The 21,091-nt window shown below is 41.0% G+C and overlaps 1 protein-coding gene across 3 annotated transcripts in view; it reads right to left on the reverse strand.

Annotated features, from left to right (window-relative positions):
• LOC127636232 (tetratricopeptide repeat protein 28-like) overlaps positions 1-21,091 on the reverse strand; it is a 326,436-nt gene that overhangs the window by 21,784 nt on the left and 283,561 nt on the right. For all 3 annotated transcript variants that reach the window (XM_052116671.1, XM_052116672.1, XM_052116673.1), the window contains 5 exons: positions 20,124-20,647; positions 13,513-13,622; positions 7,664-7,793; positions 7,329-7,547; positions 3,515-3,689 (listed from right to left, as the gene is read on the reverse strand). In XM_052116671.1, the coding sequence (XP_051972631.1) occupies positions 3,515-3,689; positions 7,329-7,547; positions 7,664-7,793; positions 13,513-13,622; positions 20,124-20,647 (1,158 nt within the window). The remainder of the gene's footprint in view (positions 1-3,514; positions 3,690-7,328; positions 7,548-7,663; positions 7,794-13,512; positions 13,623-20,123; positions 20,648-21,091) is intronic.

The following is a 21,091-nucleotide window of genomic DNA, read 5'->3' on the forward strand; positions in this document are numbered from 1 at the left end:
CCTTCCATAACACCCTGGCAACAAAACAGTAAAGTCCTGATAACCACCCACAACACCCTTGCAACCCACAGTAAGACCCTGGCATCCACACAGTAACACCCTAGCAAATACACACAATAAGCTAGCAACCACATAGTAACACCCTCATAATCAACCACAACACCCAAGCAACCTACAACACACATGCAACCACACATTAACACCCTGGCAACTACCCACTACAACCTAGCAACCACAGTGTAATGCCCAGGCAACTATTGTCAAGACCCTAGCAACCACTAAGTAACACCCTAGCAACCACCCACAACACCCTATCAACCATATAGTAACACCCTCATAATCAACCACAACACCCAAGCAACCTCATGGTAACACCCTGGCAACCACCTAGTAATGCCCTGGCAATGACCCACAATTACCTAGAAAACATCTAGCAACACCCTAGCAACCACTTAAAACACCTTAGCAACCACATAGCAATGTTATGGCAACCACTCACAACTTTCTACCAACCACTCTGTAACACAAAATAACATCCTGGCAACCACCCACAACAACTTAGCAACCATAGAGTAATGCCCTGGAAACCTTCCGTTACACCCTGACAACAGCACAGTAAAGCCCTGATAACCACCCTCAACACCCTCGCTACCAAACAGTAAGACCCTAGCATCCACACAGTAACACCCTGGCAACCACCCACAACAACCTAGCAACAAAAGAGTAATGCCCTAGCAACCTTCCATAACACCCTGGCAACAACACAGTAAAGCCCTGATAACCACCCACAACACCCTTGCAACCACACATTAACCCCCTGGCAACTACCCACTACAACCTAGCAACCACAGTGTAATGCCCAGGCAACTATTGTCAACACCCTAGCAACCACTAAGTAACACACTATCAACCACCCAACAACACCCTATCAACCATATAGTAACACCCTCATAATCAACCACAACACCCAAGCAACCTCATGTTAACACCCTGGCAACCACCTAGGAATGCCCTGGCAATGACCCACAATTACCTAGAAAACATCTAGCAACACCCTAGCAACCACTTAAAACACCTTAGCAACCACATAGCAATGTTATGGCAACCACTCACAACTTTCTACCAACCACTCTGTAACACAAAATAACATACTGGCAACCACACACAACAACCTAGCAACCATAGAGTAATGCCCTGGAAACCTTCCATTACACCCTGACAACAGCACAGTAAAGCCCTGATAACCACCCACAACACCCTCGCTACCAAACAGTAAGACCCTAGCATCCACACAGTAACACCCTGGCAACCACCCACAACAACCTAGCAACAAAAGAGTAATGCCCTAGCAACCTTCCATAACACCCTGGCAACAACACAGTAAAGCCCTGATAACCACCCACAACACCCTTGCAACCACACATTAACCCCCTGGCAACTACCCACTACAACCTAGCAACCACAGTGTAATGCCCAGGCAACTATTGTCAACACCCTAGCAACCACTAAGTAACACACTATCAACCACCCAACAACACCCTATCAACCATATAGTAACACCCTCATAATCAACCACAACACCCAAGCAACCTCATGTTAACACCCTGGCAACCACCTAGGAATGCCCTGGCAATGACCCACAATTACCTAGAAAACATCTAGCAACACCCTAGCAACCACTTAAAACACCTTAGCAACCACATAGCAATGTTATGGCAACCACTCACAACTTTCTACCAACCACTCTGTAACACAAAATAACATACTGGCAACCACACACAACAACCTAGCAACCATAGAGTAATGCCCTGGAAACCTTCCATTACACCCTGACAACAGCACAGTAAAGCCCTGATAACCACCCACAACACCCTTGCAACAACACATTAACACCCTGGCAACTACCCACAACAACATAGCAACCACAGTGTAATGCCCAGGCAACTATTGTCAACACCCTAGCAACCACCCACAACACCCTAGCAACCACATAGTAACGCCCTTGCAATCATTCCCAAAACCCAAACATTGTGGTGCGAATTTTGTATGGGCAAAGCACCGCTCTCAGAAATTGTAAACAGCTAGTTGTACTCTGAAATTCTGCATTGAACTTTTAGATAACCTTCAGATCAAAGTTCATGAATGTCATGATATTCTGCATTTGTTTAAAGCACACTTGCAGGAACAACACTCCAATCAACATACTGTACACAGACCTGCCTTAACTAAAACGTGGCAGAGGTCTTGCATGGCAAGGGATAATCGCTCATATTGTAGACCGTTGCAGGTATCACAATCCTCTTTTATCTACACAATGAATGGGGTCTTCAAAGGTGGCATATTGCGCCCAACCAAGAGGAAAAGATTGCTTGCAGCCCCTCAGTCAAGCGCTAAATTATCCTTTAATGGGCAGGGAAGAGCGCAGAGCTTGCCGGGAGAAACCCATCACACCTCTAGTGACTAATGCGCTGGCATGGGCGCGAAAGACTCGCAGCTTTCCATACGTGTACAATAATGGGCTTTGTTTCAGGCAGCTACTAAATTCATCCCGAGAACTTCTGACACTCTGCCATCTCTCTCTCGCCCGCTCTTTCACTTCCTACACCTCCAAACCTGCCTGCGCCTTCACCTAATTATGTGTCAGAGTATACTCGACTCTGCAGCACAGAATTCTCTCAAAGCATTTCAAACGAAACTCAATGTGAGAGGTGAAAACTATCCGTCTGTCTTCTAGTTAGTTTCACAGGGCCAGAGATAACTGCGGTGTGGCCTCCAGCCCTGCTGCGGCGTGTGACAGCATCGGTGAGCATGCTGAGATATGTGTCCTGCAGGGCATGCATGCACACACCCAGTGAGTTCAGTCCTGCCATGTTTGCTGCTACTAACAATGTGACCGCATCCATCAGGATATATTTAGGAGGTTGGAGAATTTACACCAACACGGGAACAGCTGCATGATGCAGCACTGTTAGGTGGTGTCCACACAAGATGCATTTTTGCATTCAATCTGTGCAGTTTTAATGTTCAGCAACATTCAAATTGGTGAAAAAGGGGTCGTGCAGGACGAAGGTGTTCTTGCAGTTAAAAAAAGCTAGATGCAGCAAGGTGTCTCAAGATGCTGTCAATTGAACCAAATTATAAGGCAGACAAAGATGTCCATCTAGTGCATGTTTACATAGAAAAACAATACAAAAACAGCACAGACAGATGCAACAATTCCGGTGCGAACACAAGATGTTATTATTGCTACAACCACCAAAAAATTATTCGTTTAAAAATTAGTAGACCAAAGACCAGAAACATCATGAGATGGCTTTGATGCAACGGTCAGAAGTTAATCTTTAAATGAGAAAAAAATCCGTATAAAGGTACAAAATGCCCCTGAACATCAAACCCAGGGGCAAACAATGCCCTTTAATGTAAAGGTTAATTCCTGACACTGGTGTGAGCAGGACTTCACAGTTGCCATGTCCTCTGAAATCCCCAAAAGATGTAGTGTAATTAAAGCATTTACCTGCTGTAGTAGGAATCAACTCCCAGAGCTTCTCGGGCATTGGCGATGTGCTGCTCAAGAGACGAGCCCACGCAGCTGGTGCCCGCGGGCACAGTGGCGCCGCCCTCCTGGAAGTCTGACACTCCACACTCTGAGGCGCCCTCGCCTAGATACACCTCATGAAACTTCAGGATACCTGGGAAATGGAGAGGAAAAACGTTGCTGATTTGGGCAAAGAGGACGACATTGGCTATATTTGGAACGGGATACCAGCGTACTGCACAGCGTGACCCAAATACCGCATTCTATAGTGAAACAGTACGCAGGATGCATATTCCATAAAGCTGGCATGTTGTACACAGCAAACACAGTACAAGAAGGATTTGGTATGCCATTCGGAACATACACAATATGTAAAAGCTCTTTTCTCTTCCACTTTGTGTAGAAAATTGTGCATTCTTATGGGTGCAGTGACGGATTTATCAAACCTAAATGTCAAATGTAAAACACACTGATGTAACGGGGGTCTGAGTGCTGCACAGAGTTCAGAATAGACCAAACAATCTCATCCACTCGAGAGCTCCAGCGTTTCACACATACAGCGCGTGCCTTGCGTAATAATGAAGTTAGAATAACGTATAGAAGCACACAAGAGTCATACACAAGGTCAGACGTCTCTTACAAGGGGCTGAAATCTAGTTAGACGAATATTGTAAATGAGTAAAAACACTCACGGGGTTTACATATATGTTTGTTTGTTTGTGCGAGCTTGAGCAACTCTCCAGAGCATCTTTACATTTCCCAATTCAAACGCTGTTTCTTCATTAAATCTATAGTTATTTGTTATTGTTGCCGAAAGTTAAATTACCGCAAGGGTATTCAATTAAATTAGTCAAGAGTTAATTAGTCAAGGCCGCATGGATACTAATATTCCAAGATAAGATCAACATTTGTTTTCAAGCTGTGTGACAGCAGTCCAGTTTATGCGTTAGAACCTTTGTATGGGACATAGGAGCACTTTTTTTTATTTTGTTTTCATTTCAACACAAAACCTGCTTTAGATGAACCATCCGAGTCATATATCACACAGATGAAGATAGTTTCCCTTTGCTTTATTATAATTTTCTGCAGTGTGTTTTAGGGAAAGATGCTAGTCTTCATCTACATTGCTGCTCACCGCGTCTGCTGTTGTTAAAATAACCGCATCTGGAAATCTACATCGTCTAATCAGGCTTTATGCGACGCCTCGCGTATATCACGAGGGATATATGGATATAGGAAATGACGCGTGTTCAGCGCTTGAGAAAAAGATGATATGGCGCTGAACGCCCCAGAGTGCTTGTGGTGTGTGTATAACTCCGTTGTTTTTACACACTGCTCAATAAAACTGTAGAAATGTTACAAATATTTTCTGGTGGTCCAGATGAAACCAAGCCAGGTGCTAATTGTTGACCGCTGAATTACAGCATTAAATGACTGTTTGCAAGATTTTAGAAAGGCTAGTAGCCTGAAAAAATACATTTTGATGAAATGACAAATTTTCTTTCTTTAGAATGAAGAAAATAATGCACAATGTATGAACAAAAGTAAAAAAAAGTCAGTTTTGCTTTCATGTTGACTTTAAAACCCGAGGGGTGTGGCCGCATGAGTTTTCTGTGTGTTGTTGCGCATGTGGTTGTGTTTGGGGTGGGTTTTGGGAGGCAGGTGGTACTGCTGCTTTGCATTAATTCGCAGCTTTTTACCAGCTTCACCAAACAGCAGGCAGAAAGAATGAAGCCACAGGGAACAGAAGGTGCGAGGGATACGACAGCGTGAAACACACTGATCAACTGAGCGTGTGTGTGTGTGTCATGAGAGCGATATTCTTCAATTTGAAGCAATGTCTCATGTGGCAAACCAAGATTTGGGCAAATAGGTGTTTTGATGTTGTAACGTTTAGCTGAACTTGAGGTGTGTGTTTGTGTCATTCTACAAAAAGCCTTTTTTGGCCTGTCCCCAACATTGTGATTCCAACTTCTTACTGTATTATCAAAAAAAAAAAAAATATATATATATATATAATAGACTCATTATAATAGTACCATCCTTTCAGCCAATGAACTTTTTATTACATTTTATGGTTTGTCAGGTTTGACAGAAGGGGGCGATCTTTCTTGGTCAACTATGCTATCATGACTTTGCATAGTAAATAATTATTGGAGGAAAAATCAAACAAACAGACACTTATTGACATTTGCCAGCAGCATATCACCCTGTAGATTTACACTGGTTGCCCACTGAAGCTGAGCAGGGTTGAGCCTGTCTAGTATCTGGATGGGAGGCCTCCTGGGGAACACTACGTTTGATGCTAGAAGAGGTATTAGGGAGGCCAGTAGGGGGTGCTCACATTGTGGCCTGAGTGTGTCCTAATGCCCCAGGATAGCGACAGGGACACAATACTGTGAAAAGGCAGCGTCTTGTGGATGAGACATTAAAACAGAGGTCTTGACTCTCTTTGGCAATTAAAAATCCCAGGACACTTTTCGTAAAATAATTTGGCCATTTTATTTTCGTTCAATTCAATTAATCAAAAAAGAATTGAAGTGTCATGACCTTGAGCACAAGGCTTGAAAATATCAAAATAACCTTTTAAACGGTCGATCCCGTTACTGTCAACTCTTATCCTTTCAATTCTGTCATTATCACCAACATTCCTGTCAACCAGGTTACTGTCAATCCTGTTATTTTCAATCCTGTTGCGGTCAACTCTGTTACTTTCAAGGGTGAATCTACCAGGTAGAATGGGGTAGCAATTGTCACCCAATCTGCCATCCCAGCATTTGGTATCCCAATGCAAAAATACACAGTAAATGTAAGTATATAACAGTTGATGCTGATGTTATGTAAGAATTATTTTATGTCGAAATGTCTCAAGTCTTACAGTATAAACGACTACGGCGAGTGTTATAGCGGCTGAGCAGGTGCCTGATTACAGCTAAGGCCAACCGCATGCTTGGTTAATGCAAGCACGTGCACAATGTTTTTGAATCTGACATGCAAAGTTGCCAAGTAGGCCCATTATTAGCGACTTTAGGCTTGTTATCATAAAATTGCTTACTATCAACCCTGTGCATTTTATACCCGTTATTGTCAACACTGCTACTGTCCATCCTGTTACTTTCAATACTGTTACTATCAACCTGTGGCACATTTGGCACAATGCAATTTATTCCCACTTTAAGGCATTCTTAGTCTTACAGAATGTTCAAAATCTTCAAGAAATGTACTTCAAAGTCTCCTTTTGAAAAAAGAGCAGGCACCTGTTTCATATAATGACCCATTTGTGTTTGAAGAAAACCGAGAGAGTGAGCTACACACACATAAACTCTAATTGATTTGTGAGTGTAAATGTGCAATGTGTGTTGTGTTGGGCTGTGTTCAATTAGACAGACAGCATCTCAGCATGTGCCCAGATTGGGTTCTGATGAACTGTTCAGCTGTGTGCCTTGTCTGACACCTACATCATCACCCCCACCCCCCGCCACCATCACCACCACCCACATTACTCCATAAATTCATTCATCCATTAAGTCTGGGCACAGCAACCGCCCACCGCTACACACACACTATATCTGACTATATATAACTGATCATGTATTAAATACACCAGTCTATATTATGTACACTACTGGGGAACACATGTTTAGTGGGTGTACACACAAGATTTCTGATATTCCCTCTGTGATATTTTTAACATTAAGACTGTATGGCAAGTCAAAATATTTCCAAAATGCTACACTGCATAAAAGACTGTTTTTAAGTCGTGACCTTTGGCCATCCCGAGTTTGTCCCTTACCGGATCCAGGGGCCAGGAGCCAGCTGTAAAGGTATCCAGCAGCGAGGGAGAAGTAGAGCACCAGGGCGCGCTGCCCGTTCACAATGTCCAGGATGTGCTCTATGGTCACTGGGGTGTACGGATCGGAGTCCTGCTGGCCTGTCTGTCTCTCCACCAGCAGATCAGCAAAGGCCCGCGTGCGTCCTCGCTCCGCTACGGCAAGAGCTTCATCGTGGTGGCCTGAGGAAAGGTGAGAGGTCAGTGCTAGTCTTCATTAACATTCTCCTGCAATGTTGTCTAAAGAGATAATGGTATGGTGTAAGCATGACAGAGAAAAATAAATAGAATATCTGTACCGAGGCTCACAAGGACCCTCTGGAGAGCCTGGTAAGAGGAGGTCTGCAGGTCGAACAGGGAGAGTTTGTAGTCTGTGCTGTGCTGGGCTTCATGACGGATGGTCTCGAACAAAGCCGACGCACGGTACAGCTGCGAGACAAAGACAAGATTATGTGCGTTACTCACATGTGTTTATAATAAAGCACTGACCCGTGCTGACAACATGCACGAAACACTGCCATGTGTGTGTTATCACGCTACAAAGATACATGATGCCTCATGAGAGCAACACGTCTATCTGCAGTGCCCAGAAATAAACAGCGGAGGGCAGCAGATGTCTACACATAAAATTCCCACCGAACAGTAAGTTGCATGAAAAAGAGTTAACATAATGTAGCTTTTTTATGTTTTGTCTCATTGCTTTTCATCAGATGATAGCAAAGAAAGATGACACACTTATCTAAAGTACATGAGCACTTAAGCAACATAAAAAAAAATCTCAGATTTTGAAATGAAATACTGATTTTAATGTGGTAATGGACATGTTAAACCTAAATGATCAGCCACAACATTAAAACCACCTGCCTAGTATTGTGTAGGTCCCCCTCGTGCCATCAAAACAGCGCCAACCCGCATCTCAGAATAGCAGAGATGATATACTTCTCATCACAATTGTACAGAGCGGTTATCTGAGTTACTGTAGACTTTGTCAGTCTGAACCAGTCTGACCATTCTCTGTTGACCTCTCTCATCAACAAGCCATTTCCGTGCGCAGAACTGCCGCTCACTGGATGTTTTTTGTTTTCGGCATCATTCGGAGTAAATTCTAGAGACTGTTGTGTGTGAAAATCCCAGAAATACTCACCAACAATCATGCCACGCTCCAAATCACTGAGATCACATTTTTCCCCATTCTGATGGTTGACGTGAACATTCAACTCCTGACCCGTATCTGCATGATTTTATGCACTACGCTGCTGCTGCACGATTGGCTGATTAGATAATCACACACAGCCCCAGTTTGCATTGCGGGGTAGCTCTAAGTCTGAATCACAATCGTTTCTTTTAGAAAAGTCTGGTTCTCGTTTAGAGATGTAAATCGAAAATGTTTTTGGGAGAGTTTGTGTGTGGGATGACTGACGTGGTATTTCTTGCTAATGATACACTCTCCTTCAGTGCGACAGAGTTGCTGAACATCTGTCTGCGACGGTGCCACAGCATGTCAGAGAGACTTGCGGACGCTGTCAGGCTGCATGTGTGTATACGTGGTGGCAAAACACGTGTGTGTTAGAAAGAAAAAGAGTATGTTGACGATGAATATGCGAGAATGTTTGTGTGTTTTCAAGATGTGTGTGCATGTGTGTGTGTAAGTGTGTTTGTACACTGGAATGCAGCTATGTCGGCTGCAGAGCCCTTTATCAGCATACAGAAAGGCCAGCCTGCAATCAATTATGAGTGCAATGCATCAGCACACACACACACACACACACACACACACTGTACGCACACGCACTGAATCACCAGAGATGAAGGCCATGAACAGCTACTATTACTACACTCACAAAACACACACACACGCACACGCACACGCACACACGCACACACGCGCACACACACACACACACACACACACACACACTGTGCTATCAGCTGACTCTGGTTTCTTTTCATTTTCTCTACTCTAAGGCCACAACCACAGATGTAAATGTTTGGAAAATGCATTACAACAGTGTCAGAAATGAACCTTTCTTATTAAGGGGCAATATTTGCCCCTGGATTTTATTTTTGTATTTTAACTCGTCCTTCCTTTTCTTAAAAAAAAAATTCAAGAATATGGGTTACAGTGAGGCACTTACAATGGAAGTCAATGGGGTCAATCCGTAAACATTAAAATACTCACTGTGTCAAAAGTATAGCCACAAGGTGCAAAAATGGTGATTTAAACAACTTTACAGCTCAAATAATACACACGTTTTAACAGAAGAATTAATGCAAGTACTTTTATTAAATTATAAGCGCAACATTTCTGCCTTTAAACCCTCCAAAAACTGGCCCCATTCACTTCCATTCTAAGGGTTTCACTGTAATCCAGATTACAGGGATGAGTCGGGGTCTGAGTAGCTCAGCGAGTATTGACGATGACTACCACACCTGGAGTCACGAGTTTGAATCCAGGGTGTGCTGAGTGACTCCAGCCAGGACTCCTAAGCAACCAAATTGGCCCGGTTGCTAGGGAGGGTAGAGTCACATGGGGTAACCTCCTCGTGGTGGTGATTACCGGTAGTGGTTCTCGCTCTCAATAGGGCGTGTGGTGAGTTGTGTGTGGATCGTGGAGAGTAGCATGAGCCTCCACATGCTGTGAGTCTCCGCGGTGTCATGCACAACGAGTCACGTGATAAGATGCGTGGATTGACGGTCTTAGAAGCGGAGGCAACTGAGACTTGTCCTACGCCACCCGGATTGAGGTGAGTAACCACGCCACCATGAGGACCCACAAAGGCCTTGTCCACACACATCTTTTTCTCTCCGTTTTTGCCTTCCGTCCACACTGAGATGGCGTTTTTGTCTGAGCTTTTTGAAAACGCACTCCAAAGTGGATACATTTGAAAATGATCTATCCAACCAAAACAATCAAGATGGCGGCCCGTGTTATAGAGACGTTTCCTTGTGAAACTGTGTACCATACACACACATGGACATCTTTTTTCACGCCTTTTCTCCCCCAATTTGGAATGCCCAATTCCCAATGCACTCTAAGTCCTCGTGGTCGTGTAGTGATTCGCTTATTTTTAGTCAAACTAATCACACAGAATTAACACATTAAATCGACAGCCCTAATATATATATATATATATATATATATATATATATATATATATATATATATATATATTTATATTACAATTATATATATTGTAATATAAATATTATTTACAATTGGGCCTATTATTCACTTTTTAGAAAACTAATCGTCTTGCGACCAACTGTTTTGTTGACCAAAGTTGAGAGTTATTTTATAATTTTTTAAAATATTTTTTTCAATTATATAGTTTTATGAAATGAACCGATTCGCTAAAATGAATCGTACTAATTTTTAAATATTTAAACAGAGGAATTCACTATGGAGGCAATTTAAGCCCAAATTTCTGGGGCATTTTCGTGATTTTTGGAAAACAAATCGCCTTGACACCGTCGGACTATTTGACTATTTGGACTAAGTTGTTCAGTGTCTTACAATTCTCACGATGCAATGCGATTTAGGCTGTCTTACTACAGACTTACTGTACGAAAGAATCGTACTAAAAGTTTTGTTGACCAATGGAAGACGAGGTGAGAGTTCGGAATACTTTTCTATTTGGTGCCGCTAGTGGCACAGAAATTACAAACCTAAGCTTCAACTTAATATTTATTTTACTTGTGTGATGACTCAAATGAATCATTTGATCATTTCTAAAAAGTTTTTAACCAAAACATCGAAACAAACCATCCAAATGAACTGACTGGCTATAATTATTCATACTTCTCAACACTACATCCAAACTGTCAATGGTGCCACTTAGACACTGCGCACGGATTTCTCAAACAAAGCAGAAGTGGGTTTGTCTGAAGTCAAGTGTTTGCTGATGACCGCCTCTCGTTTGGACTCACAGATCCGAATCAATTAGGGCCTAAATGGGGTGGGCGGGTGTTTGCGCAGTTCGGCTCTCTGCACATCAGATTCAGCCTCTTTGTTTGTCTCGCACAGTGATGAAGTCACAGGTCAAGGGTCTGATGGAGATGAAGTCCGCAAACATCCAAATCACTCACACACACACACACACACACACACACACACACACACACACACACACACACACACACACACACACCATTAGAAGAGGCAGACAGAGTGCAGTTCTGTCAAGGAAAGCGTTCATGAGTATCGTGTGCATCTGTGCGTGAGAGCAGTCAATTGCCAGTTTAGCTGTTTTCTGATTCACAGGGTCCCTATGCAGTGTTCACTGCTCCCTACACACTGAGCAGGGGATATCTGTAAAAGTTCACTTCATTTGACAAATATCCTTCATTTGGAATGACCTGCAATGTCAACAAAGTATGGAGGGCTATGAGTGCCACTTAAACATACTGAAATCAATTTAATCATTTAAACAAACATATAATAAATAATAATTTTGTATTAAATTAAATTGAACAATTAGCGGGCATATTATAAAACTGCTTAATTCATGTTTAAAGAAATAGTTACAAAAATACTGACCTTTAAATAGGCGTATTAAAAAGCGTTTATTTAATTCATGTTCAATATTGAAGGTAAATATTATAATAAAATAATTAATAATAAATCAATTTAAATGCTATCTATATTAATTTAAAATACTTACAATAGAATATTATGAAATATATCAAATGTTAGCTAACTATATTTAATATTACATATTTGAACAGATTAATTCACTACAGAAGCATGTTTTGACAAAACATGTAAAACTTGTAAAGGCAAATATTTATGCATTAAATTCAACTTAAAAAATGTCATAAAAATTATGTAAAATAATATAATAAAAATATTTGTATATTATATTGTTAAAAAATATAATTTAATTATAATATATTATTTTATAATATATAAATAAAATATATTATATTAAAATTGTGTATATATATATATATATATATATATATATATATATATATATATATATATATATATATTGTAATATAAATATAATTTACAATTTGGGCCTATTTTCACTTTTTAGAAAACAAATCCTCTTGCGATTTGTTTTTTTTTAATATATAAATAAAATGATAAATTACTGACTTTTACATTGACAAATAAATAGACTCATTTAAACTGTTTATTTAATTAATGTTTAAAAATGTAGTTAAATAATATTTCATAATTATAAGATTAATTATTTATATAAACAATTGCAATTGGCAAATGCTTTTTCAAAATACAATTAAAATTTGCATTTAAAAATGATGTATTAATTTATTGTTATATTTAACTAACATGAATTAAAACATTAATTAAATAAACAGTTGTAAATATATCTATTTAATTGTCAATTTAAAAACAAATGTATTACTTTATTGTTATATTTAAATACATTTTAAAACATGAATTAAACAATATAAAATATGTCTATTAATTTTGCCATATAAAAAGTGATTTAATTTTGAAAAAGTGACATTTATTTTATTAAATCCTGTCAAACAAAAGTAACTCACATTAGAGGTTTCAAGTATTATGACATTGTATACTTGCATAAATAAATATTTAAATGGCCCTACTTTCATATTTAACATGTATATTATATATATTTACATAATGCATCTTATATAATATTATATGTATTTATACAAGAAATAAATGTATTTAATACAAAACCTTTATATTTTTATATTAATGAAATTCGTAATACTCAAAATCCTTAAAATAAATGTGATTTTGCGAACATTCAATATTTATGTGTCTTAATTGTCAGTCTATAGACTATTAGCCTATATGCAATTGTAAGGGGCCGTTCACACTTTGTGTTCGATGCAGCACAACAAAAGGAACGAACGAAGGCGCCTCGAGGCAGGTTTTTAAAAATTTAAGTTGTGTGTGAAAAGCGGCTTGTGCTCATATCTCATATAGGTGAATTAAGAGTAACTGGTACTGAGGAATCATATATCGATGTACAATTATTCCCAATGCCGTCTGCAGTGCCCATCATGCCGAACGCTCCCCACGATTCAGTATCTCACTTAAAATGGCCCAATACCCTATGAAGTCCACTTTGCAGGGCTCTATTGGAATGGAATGCAGCCAATGTGTATGTGTGTGTGTGTATTAGGGCCAGTCTGGGCCGAATGGTACCTGGTGTTGGGACTCCTCCAAGTTGCCGCTGGCCCACAGTGAGAGCCCCAGACGGTGACGGATCTTGGCTTCTTCCTCCCGCCGTCCCAGCTGCTCCGCGAGACGCAGACCTGAGAAACACAAACAGGGATTTCCAAATCAATGCTTTCCCAGAGTGATTCAAAGTGAAAATGACTCATTATAAACCACAAAATAAATGTTCTTAAACAGTGTTAGAGTAATATTAGATGTACAATTCCCCAAATTGGGATGCCCAATTCCCAATGTGCTCTAAGTCCTCGTGGTGGCGTAGTGACTCGCCTCAATCCGGGTGGCGGAGGAGGAATCTCAGTTGCCTCCGTGTCCGAGACCGTCAATCCGCGCATCTTATCACATGGCTTGTTGAGCGCGTTACCATGGAGACCTAGTGGAGACTTCATGCTATTCTCCAAGGCATCCACGCACAACTCACCTCGTGAACAACCGAGAGCAAGAACCACATTATAGCGACCACGAGGAGGTTACCCCAATGTGACTCTACCCTCCATAGCAACCGGGCCAATGGGTTGCTTAGGAATCCTCAGTCACTCAGCATTCCCTGGATTCAAACTTGTGACTCGTCTTTACTTGCTGAGCTATCCAAGTCCCCAAGACATTTTATTTTAATTGAAATATTTTTATACTCTTTATAAATAATATTGTCAAATTTAGTCCTTTTTCAGACTTCTTAGCACCTTCTGGCGGCCCCCAGTTTGAAAAAAACGTGCACTAGAGTGCACGAGCCATGTGATCTTTTTAATGGTCCTTTTACGGTGATTTTTCATAATTATTTGGAGCTCAACAGCCTTGGTCCACATTCGCTTTCATACGGAAAAGAGCAGCTCAGACATTCGGCAAAACTTCTCCTTTTTCTTCCACAAAAGAAAAAGATATATGGGTTATGAATGATATGAGGGTGAGTAAATAATGATGTAATTTTCATTTTGGGGTGAGCTATTCCTTTAATAAAAGCGGAAATAAAACTCAGCTCTTAAAGAGAAATGTAGTTGCTAATCTGTTTTAAACAGTTCTAATATGAGGCGCATTTTCTTATTCACATTTGGAGCGCTCTGCAATTAATCATTCTACAATAACAGCCATTTCCTTTCTTGTCCATTTGTTTGACTTTGAGGAGAGAGGCACAATTACAAAAATTACTCTTTTTGCATGGCATCCATGTTCTGAATGGCATATTACCAACTATTAAGTAGTGCACAGTATGCATTTTCTGCATCCACGGAATAACTACTATATCTAACAACTTCAGTGGATAAACAACTACATTTCGTGAAAATAACAGTATTTCTGAGAATAAAAGTTGGCTTACATTTTCTGCAAATTTCTGCATACACTACTTGTAAAACCATTGTAATGAAACTGTCATATTGACACACAAACGTCAATTTCAAGGCAGAAATTTGAAGCTTATGTAAGGCCTGTTGAATTGTTTATAAATAACTCCGCTGCGCTTCATGACCGCATTACCACCTCGGGTGTGCATTATTTCTAAACAATTCTACGGGCCGGAGTCAATTATTCGCTTATACCGCGGTTACCACAAGACATCGTTCAAGGATTTATCCCCCCCAAAAAAAGTTTTCGTCCCTAAAACGCTCTTGTTAGTGGAACTACTTTCTTCCGCCACAAATAAAGTGTATTGCTTTAATACAGCCGGAGCCTGCGTTGCTAATTCGAAAACGTCACGTCAGAACTAGCAACGGATGCTTGCGCTGCTTTACTCGAGGGAATAACATAACAAGTTAGTGCGTTTGTGTATGTGAGAGTTTGTATTTGAGGGATCAAAAGAGAGAAACTCAGAAAATGAGGGAAATCGCTCCTGGGATTACCTTTTTTTGTTGCAGCTCTCATTAGAAGTACAATCGCTTCAAAATCGGCATATTGTCGTTATAAACCTTAACTTGTTTTTCATCCCTACTGAGATGCAGGAGTGCGCTGTCATGACGACGCAATTTTTCTCTCACGAGTATGTTTGGGCCTTAAGTGTGTGCGTTAAGCTGCGTACACACTGCCAGCGACTTTGTCGCTGCAAGTCGCCAGTGGCTGGCGGTGAAGTCGCTAGTGGGTGTTCCCACTACTGGTTGCCTAGTAACGTTTATAAATGACATTCACGGATGTCATTCCATTGCTGTTGACAGCGAATCTCTTTTCTTGCCACTAAAAACAAACATTTTGGAGGGAAAAGACTCAATCTAAATGGAATCAGTACATAAAATGCTTTATATCAAAGATGAATGAGAAACCAGGGGTGCTGTTTGCCATAGCGGCTGTTTATCTCGCGCTGAAAATGCAAATGCCGGTCTGTCTGGGTCCATAAAATCCTCACGATCTCAGATACACCTTTCCACGCAGTATTTTTCTTAAAAATGTCCTTGTACGTGGGAAGAGACATATCATAGAGCACTGGGAAATTTCTAACAGCAAGAATTAGCCTTTCATCCATCTTGAGAGAGAGAGAGAGAGAGAGAGAGAGAGAGAGAAGGGTCACGTGAGCTCTCCCGTCGTCTCTCCTATTGGCTGTCGCTTCCGTTAGTCGCTCCAAAGTTGAACTTTTCTCAACTTTGTCGCGTCGCAGGACACGCCCACATCTAGCGCCAACGGTCGCGACAGCTCGTGTCGCCGGAAGTCGCTGTGCTCGCATTGAAAATTAATGGTATTGAGTCGCTGTCGCGCGCGATGTCGCTGGCAGTGTGTACGCACCTTTACGCGTATAATGTGTTTACTCGACGGTTTTCCCACATAAATTTGAGATAATATAGAAACTGTTGTATTGACCAAGTGCATCCCTTCGTTGCTAATTAGAAAACGTCTTGTTAGAATCAGCAATGGAGGCTTGAGCTGCCTCTCCCTCTCGGTGTGTGTGTGTGTGTGTGTGTGTGTGTGTGTGTAAGTGCGGGAGAGCGCGAGGGCTTTTTTTTTTTAAACGAAATTGAAATATATGTAGGATATTTTAGACATTGTTTTGACGTTCTTAACCGATTTACTTCAACCAATGGCTTTATATTAATGGGTAATTTTGTTGTGTGTCTTTGAAATAACTGAAATAATTTGGCGAAGTGATATGGAACCGTTATGTGGTCAAGACCTGGAACTACTTCATAGCCGTGCGTGCGTTCCCTTGAAAAATAATGGCACGCCTTAGAACGTCCATCAGCCAATCAGAATCAAGCATTCAACAGACCCGTGGTATAACATTGTATAAAAACACTTATACTACAGGGCTGTTGAATGCTTGATTCTGATTGGTTGAGAACGTTCTAAGGTGTGCAATTATTTTCAGGGAAACGCACGGCTAAAGTAGTTCCAGGCAGGTCTTGACCGCATTACAGTTCCATATCACTGCAGTAGTCAACTGTAATAACGGAAAATAGGATACAATTCATAACAAGAAGTGACAGCGACAAATCCACTTCAACTTCAAGAGGATTTGTCACCAGACACAGCAGCCCAATACGTCGTTGGATGATTTGAATTCTGTCAGCCCAATGCGCTTGATCTGCCATTTTCGATGTCTGACTTCACCATCAATGGAAGCGTACAGTTTAATTTTAATAAATAAATTTGTTCGAATTAACGAATGAATTATAACGTATGAATTAATAAATAAATTAAATAATATGACGCATTATGATTTTCTGTCTCATTATTGCAACCTCTGTCTCTCTAATAACTACACTAATAACTGCATTAGTCTGCTGTCAGTGGCTCAAACCTCCGTTACTAACTCTAAAATGACGTTTTGGAATTAGCAACGGAGGCATGGGATTAGATGCGTAAGAAATTAGTCCTACATACAAGAGCGTTTTAATGACAAAAACTTGACAAACGTCTAGAATCACATCATCTGAACAATGTTTCGAGGTGTGGTAACTGTAGTATAAGCGGAATAATTGACTCCGCTTCGCGTCGTGACCGCATTACCCCGGGTGTGCATTATTTTTCTAATAATTCAACGGCCCGTCGTCAAGTATTCCTTACTTACTGTACATTCATTACTCTGTTACAACTTGAGCTGTGAAGTTGTTTAAATTGATCATTTTTACATCTCAAGTAAACGTATCTTGTATTAAGTATGTTTTACGGGAAAACAAGACCAAAATATAGCTTTTTTTTAATGATGGCTTTTATTATGAAACAAACAAGACACGCCGACCAGTGAGCGCAGTAACATAACCTCTCTGGCAGAAATACTTTTGAGATTCTTGCATTAATTTTCTCACACTGTGTTCAGCGAAGCATCTCTACGCTGTGGGTTGGTCTACACACACATGCACATACACCGTAGTGAAGTGAGACCACCTAATTGGCTGTCAGATGGAGGGACGCAGTGGCCTTTGGTTGCAGAGGCTGTGAGACAGGATCCGTATCGGTGGCCTTTTCTCGCTGTCCTCTGCTGATCTTGCAGGGAGGCTGACAGAGGTAACAATCAAAAGCCCTGGATGAAGGTGATTAGAGAATGATTTGAGCATGTGGGTCATCTGCAAGCCACGCGGTTCCTGACAGCTGCGGTTTCGAGATAGGAAGGTGGAGCGTCATTTCAGAAAAGCTGTGCAACAGGAAACAATTTTTGTGGGGTTTACAGGGCCCAAAGTTTACAAAAATAACTTTGACTCATCCTTCGTTTATTTAAAAAATGCAAAAATAGCGATTACAGTGAGGCACTTACAATGGAAGTGAATGGGGCCTGTGCATAATGGCTAAAATACACATTGTTTCAAAGTCTAGCCACAGGAAGTAAACATTATAACATGATTTTATAACGAGTTTGACATGATTTTAGTGTGATTTATGAGGGATTTACCAGCATTTACAGCATCAACCAAATTACAGGGTTTATCAGCGTTACATCCTCATGAAAACAAAGTTATCAAACAGGGTTTTACCTTCACACACATAAGGATAGTATGCGATTTTATCACACTAAAATCATGTGATCATGTAAAAAAAACAGTGAGTATTTTTATGTTTATGGACAGGCCCCATTCACTTCCATTGTAAGTGCTTTAAAGTAACTGCACATTTTGCACTTAAAAAAAAAAAAAGAAGAAGGTGGGGGGTGAGTCAAATATTTTTTTGTGAAAATCATGCATGAAATTAGGCCACAAATGCTTTTAAATGAGTGTAACTTGTATTGGACCCATCATTTTCCTTTGAATGGTTTTTCTCCAGAATATTCACCGCAATAAGCCACCACAACGAAAATATACGATTGAAAATAATTTCACATCATGACTTTTTGCCACAAAAATACAACCAGCTGAATAATTCCATGTCCATGTTAAGCTCAATCGACAACATTTGTGGCATAATGTTGATGACCACAAAAATGATTTAGACTCGTTCCTCCTTTTCTTTAAAAAATGCAAAAGTGGGGGGCCTGGGTAGCTCAGCAAGTAAAGACAAAGTTTGAATCCAGGGCATGCTGAGTGACTCCAGCAAAGTCTCCTAAGCAACCAAATTGTCCTGGTTGCTAGGGTGGGTAGAGTCACATGGGGTAACCTTCTCGTGGTCACTATAATGTGGTTCTCTCTCTCGGTGGGGCACGTGGTGCGTTGTGCGTGGATGACGTGGAGAATAGCGTGAAGCCTCCACACGCACCAGGTCTCCGTGGTAACGCCCTTAACAAGCCACGTGATAAGATGCGCGGATTGACAGTCTCAGACGCGGAGGCAACTGATATTCGTCCTCCACCACTAATGACTCGGATTGAGGCGAGTCACTACGCCACCACGAGGACTTAGAGCACATTGGGAATTGGGCATTCCAAATTGGGAGAAGTGAATGGGAACAATATTTTAGGGTTTAAAGACAGAAATGCGAAGCTTATAATTTTATAAAAGCACTTGCACTCATTCTTCTGTTAAAACTTGTGTATTATTTGAGCTGTAAAGTTGTTCAAATGGTCATTTTTACAGTCATTTTGGGGTTTAGGGTTTGTTGACAGTTCATTGTCATGGTAACTAGGTTGTAAAATTGGTTATGACTTCACACGAAAAAGGTTAGTAAGTGATTTTATCGTGCTAAAATCATGTATACACGCATTTCCTTTATGTCTTGTGAGCATTTTAATGTAAAATAAAATTGGCCCCCATTGACTTCCATTGTAAGTGCCTCACTGTAACCGCCATTTTTGCTTTTTTTTGTTTTAAAGAAAAGGAGCGAGCCAAAATAAATGTTTGTGGTAATCAATATTTTGTCACAGATGCTGTCGTTTGAGCTTAACTTGTATTGAACCTGGAATATTCCTTTTAAATTTTGGTTTGTTCATCACACAAAGCTATCATACGACTTCCGGAATCTTGGAATATGGCGCACAGGTCACGTAGATCACTTTTACGATACTTTTCTTTTATCGCTTTTAAAGCTTGACAGCCATTGGTCGCTGTACGCTTTCAATGCATGGAATAGAACAGCATGGACATTCTGTCGAACATCTCCTTTTTTGTTCCACACTTAAAAGTAAGTCATACGGGTTCGGAACGACATGCGGGTGAGTAAATGATGGACAGAATCATAATTATTGGGTGAACTTTGCTTTAAACGCTACACAAAAGCAACTTTCATGTGTCTCTTACCTTCCTGCAGGTACATGACGGACTGTGAGTAATTCTGAAGCGCGTGATGTGTTCTTCCCAGGCTGCTGTAGGCCAGCGTCTTTGCCACCAGGTCGTTAGTCTGCGCCGCGATGCTCAGATGCTGCTCCTGGAACACCATCGCCCGCTCAAAATTACCCAATGACTCATAGGTGAGGCCCAGATTCCCGTACGCCCGGCCCTGACAGCTCGCGTTGCCCGTCTCCTCGGCGACCTGGAGGTCGAGCTGGTGAAATTGCAGTGCCGTGTCGTGCTCACCCATCAGCTGGTACACAGCACCCAGACCGCAGCTGGCGTCACCCTCCAGTAATCGATCCTGGGTGTCGCGGGCGATGCCAAGCTGCCGTTCCAGACAGGAAATGGCCTGCTCGTAGTTGCCCAGCTGGCTGTGTAAGCTGCCCAGTTCTCCATACGCCTGGGCTTTACCTCCACACTCGCCAAGCTCATGCGCCACGACCAAGCGCTTCTCAAAACACACCAGAGCCTGCTGCAGGTTACCCATCGCCCTGAGAGACAAAGCGAATGAACATTTGGACACATTTACGGTACAAAGAAGCAAATCAGGAGATCCAATATACTTGTATGAAACAGATGTAAACTAAGGAAAAAATATTTATCAATCCTAAAGTAGACAACCTTGTCAAATGAATTCCCCAATTTGACTAAATGTCACAAAGTAAATAAAATAAACAAATTTGACCTAATGTTTTGAAGCTGGTGTTCCCAGCATGCACCGGGCATGAATAATTAATGAGCTTGTATGGTTTTACAGTTTTCTTTGCACCATTATTATTGTTGATTTTGTTGTTTTTGTCCTCAGATCTTCATACACGGCTCTGGATCTTGTTTCTTTCGCTGTTAAAGCAAGGTGTAGCATGCATTTAGTATGCATGCTAGTATGCTAGTATGCATTTAACAAGGTGTAGAATACAATGTGTAGCTTCACTGTG

The sequence above is a fragment of the Xyrauchen texanus genome, chromosome 43, assembly GCF_025860055.1.
Source record: "Xyrauchen texanus isolate HMW12.3.18 chromosome 43, RBS_HiC_50CHRs, whole genome shotgun sequence".
Classification (NCBI taxonomy): Eukaryota; Metazoa; Chordata; class Actinopteri; order Cypriniformes; family Catostomidae; genus Xyrauchen; species Xyrauchen texanus.